A 4237-nucleotide genomic window follows, 5' to 3' on the forward strand; every position below is an offset into this window, starting at 1 on the left:
CTCACACACATACACACTCTCACACACATACACACACACACTCTCTCACACACTCTCTCACACACATACACACTCACACACATACACACACACACACACTCTCACACACATACACACACATACACTCTCTCACACACTCTCTCTCACACACTCTCTCACACACACATACACACAGATACACAGAGCCACTCCAGGGGAAGTCATCCTTCTTCGAGGCTTGGGAGCAGGGCAGGCAGTGGGAGTTGTCTCCCGGGTGCTGGGCTTGGGCATGCGGCTCCACTTTCCTATCATCCACTATGCAAACTCCTCCGTGAGAATCCGTATCCACTTGGGACACTGAAGCACCCACGGGGCCTTGGAGTGAAGTTCCAGGACCCTGGGAGAGGCAGCACCTCTTCCTGGCTTCTCCAGCCAGCAGGCCCCAGGGTTCCCGGGGAAGACAATATGGTTTGGGATGGTCTGGGAGAGGACATGGGAAGGAGCCGGGTCCTGGCTGGGCTGTTTCAGCTGGAAGAGCATCAAGGTGAGTGCTCAGTGGTGAGTGTCAGAGTCATGCCTGAGTTCGGGAGTCCTTACCTCTTCAGGTCTGCTCAGGGCATGGCCCTCGGGACCCGTGATGCCCATGTCTAGGATCCGCTTTTGTTCCTACAAGACAAGAACGAATGAGTCAGTGATTAGAGGATGCCAGAGCTGGGAGAAGTGACTCCTCCAACCCCCTGGTTAGACAGAGGGGACAGCTGGGTCCCAAAGAGGTGAGTGGCTTGCACCAGGTTAACAGTGTGCTGGGTGGGGGCAGTGACCTGTGTCCCCTCCACTACACACCCATCCACCTTCCCCTTTGCAGCCCTGCATGGCTCCATCTGCACCTGCTTTATATTGAATCTCCCTGGATCAATGAGAGGCAGCAGGATTATAAGACACGAGCTTCCAAGACCACCCACCACCCTCTCGATCTCGGAGTCTCCCTGCAGGGCTCTCCTCTGGGAAGAAACGTGGTGTTTGGGTACAACATGGATATCTTCAACTAGGAATCCTACTCTAGTCTTTGACATTGAAATCAAAGGTCCCAAAACTGGAAGTCCAGATCCAGAACAGCCTCCTCTGTGACTTTGGGCAGGTTGGTCAAGCTCTCTGAGCCTCAGTCTTCTCTTCTGTACACTGGGGATACCAGTGCTTGTATTGCAGAGTGACCGCTGATCAGATGAGCGAGCACACGAAACACGTTCAGCACAAAACCTGATGAGCGAGCGCCCGCTCATTAATCGGCAGCCGGCTCTCATCTCTACTTCAGCTGCCTCTTTTTGGCATCTGTCTTTCTGGCAGGAAACCACTACCTCAAACTTATCATATAACCTTGAAATGGCTCCCTGAGCTGATGGCCCAGATTCAAATCCATCTGGCCCAAAGTTGCTTTGTCCCAGGAACACTTTAATTTCTAAAAAAAAAAAAAAAAAAAAAAAAAGTTTGACATTGCCCAGATGCCAGCTGTGCTGTTGCTAATTTTAACTTCCTCAGTGTGTGTGTCATTGTTCTTGGACATGACCCCGTCATGAACCCCGGGCCCCATCAACCATGAAAGGAAATCACAATTTCAACTGTGCGTCTGTGGTTATTACGCTCGAGGCTGTTACAAGAATATAAATGGGAAACCATTTCAAAGTCTAACAGCTGGGTAGATTTAAGTAAACAATGGAATAATTTCAGCTACTGAAGACGCTGTTTACAAAGCATTTTTAGAAAATGTTTACAAAAGGATCTTAGAATACCGAGAAATCCCTATGTGAAATTGTTTAGATGTCAGTTACCATTCTGGAAGGAAAGAGGAAGTAAGGAGGGGGAGGGCAGGGGAGGGAAGGGGAATAGAGAGAAGGGGAGGAAGGGAAGAAAGGCAGGAGGGAGGGAGGAGAGGGGAAGAAGGGAGGATGAAAGATGACATAATGAGGAAAAACAAAAATGAGAGTAGGATTTCTAGTCGAAATAACGGACTACACATATGCATTTGTTTCACTGCCTTCCAAAACACACTGAAGGCACAACAGAAAGAGATACACAGGAACCAAGAAAATACAGAGAAGACCACAGGAACAAAATGTTGAAAGCTGGAAAGCAGATGTCCAAAAGATGTGCTGCAGCTGGAACAGCGAAATCTCTGCTAGCAGTGAGGGCAGTGAGGAGAGCCAAGCCCCTGATGTGTCACTCAGGAGCTGGGGGCTGGGCCTCTGCCACACTGGTGGGGGCGCGAGTGCACGTTGGAAAACTGTGTAGTAGTAACCACCAAAGCTGAATCTACACACACCCAGCCATTCCTCTCTTAGGTATATACCAGCGAAAGATGTGAACCTATGTTTAATAAAAGGCTGAACAAGAGTGGAGCAAGAACAAGCACCAAAGCCTCACGCATCACGGTCCCAAATGTGAAACTATCCAAATATCCAACAACTGGAGAACACACTGTGCAGATTCATGCAATGGAATTCTACACAGCGATGAAATAGGAAAAGCTAGTGCTACGCCTGGCCAAAGGATGGATCTCACATGCCTCGGATTGAGCAAATGGACCCAGACATAAGAGTGTGTGTGTGCTGTATGGTTCCATTTTTAGAAAGTTTAAAATCAGCTAAGATTTGTGTGGCAGCAACTTCTAAGACGACTCCCAGTGATCCTGCCTCCTGCTTTTCAAGACTCTGCAGGGTCCCCTCCCCTGGATTATGGGCTGGACCCAGCACCTTGCTTCTGATGAGCAGAGCAAGACAAAAGGGTTGGGCCGTCACTCCCAAGGTCAGGTTACAGAGACTCTGGCTGCCGACCTGCTCACCTATTGCTCTTTGGTTAATCTGCTCTGAAGGAAGCCGCCTCGCTGGGGCTGCCCATGTGCAAGGAACTGAGGGAGGCCTCTGGCCAGCAGCCAGCAAAGAACAGACCATCACATTAGCCTGACAGCTAGCAAGGAGCTAAATCCAGAAATACACCACCTACGAGAGGCTGGATGCAAATCCTGCACGAGTTGAGCCTTGAGATGCTCACCGCCCCACCTGCCACTCACTATGGCCTGTGAGAGACCCTCAGCCAGAAAGAGCTGAGCTGCACCTGGAGTCCGGACCCATAGGACCATGAGATAATTTGCTTTAAGATGCTATGTTCTGAAGTAATTTGTTATGCAATCATGGATGACTAGTACAGGTTTTGCTACCAGAAGGAGGGTGTTACCATAAAAGATATCTAAATATATGGAAGAGGCTCTGGAACCAGGCAGAGAATGAATTCTGAAACAGCATTTTAAATAGCCTTGAATGGACTCTAAGAAGAAATAGGGCCTCTGAGGACATTGCCAGTGAGTCCCCACAGGAGGCGAGAAGCAGCCATCAACAGTCTTGGGATGAAACCAAGGATGTGACTCTACAGTCCCTTGGTAAGAACTCAGAAAGGTGAGGGGTGGTGCCTCCCAGTGTTATCAGTCACAGTAAAGAGATCCTTTAAATAGGAACCCTTTAGGCCGGGTACAGTGGCTCATACCTATAATCCCAGCACTCTGGGAGGCTGAGGCAGGCAGATCACTTGAGGTCAGGAGTTCGAGACCAGCTTGGCCAACATGGTGAAACCCCGTCTCTACTAAAAATACAAAAATTAGCCAGGCTTGGTGGCGCATGCCTACAGTCCCAGCTACTCGGGAGGCTAAGGCACAAGAATCAGTTGAACCCAGGAGATGGGGGCTGCAATGAGCCAAGATTGTACCACTGCACTCCAGCCTGGGTGACAGAATGAGACTAAGTCTCAAAAAAATTAAAAAACACATTTTTTTAAAGAGACATTTCAAAGAGATGAAGGCTATGCCTGTGGACCGTCTCAGTCAAACTACAGGGCCTCTAGGAAGCTTGCCGTTGTGTCTCTCAGCTCTCTCATCAGGGTAGCAGAGGGATTATCTGGAAGAAATTGGTAGGTGCCTTTTGTCTTACGGCGTGAACCCCAGTGAGATTCACAGGAGGCCCACAGATTTTTAGGAGAGTTGCCTTAGCAAAATACTGGAAGCTGAGACTGAACACAGGCATGTGATACGAAAAGAAGCAGTTGGATCCCCAAAACTCTTTTTATTTTTTTGAGACGGGGTCTCACTGTCACCCAGGCTGGAGTGTAGTGGCATGATCTCATCTCATTGCAACCTCCACCTCCCACATTCAAGTGATTCTCCTGCCTCGGCCTCCCAAGCGGCTGGGATTACAGGCACCTGCCTGGTTAGTTG

General features: G+C 49.3%; 1 protein-coding gene across 3 annotated transcripts in view; it reads right to left on the reverse strand.

The window, feature by feature from the left end:
* Positions 1 to 4237, reverse strand: part of CRMP1 (collapsin response mediator protein 1) — a 74426-nt gene that overhangs the window by 22305 nt on the left and 47884 nt on the right. For all 3 annotated transcript variants that reach the window (XM_012002133.1, XM_012002134.1, XM_012002135.1), the window contains exon 7: positions 577 to 645. In XM_012002133.1, coding sequence (XP_011857523.1) covers positions 577 to 645 — 69 coding nt within the window. The remainder of the gene's footprint in view (positions 1 to 576; positions 646 to 4237) is intronic.

This window comes from Mandrillus leucophaeus, unplaced genomic scaffold, assembly GCF_000951045.1.
Source record: "Mandrillus leucophaeus isolate KB7577 unplaced genomic scaffold, Mleu.le_1.0 Scaffold68, whole genome shotgun sequence".
NCBI classification, from domain to species: domain Eukaryota; kingdom Metazoa; phylum Chordata; class Mammalia; order Primates; family Cercopithecidae; genus Mandrillus; species Mandrillus leucophaeus.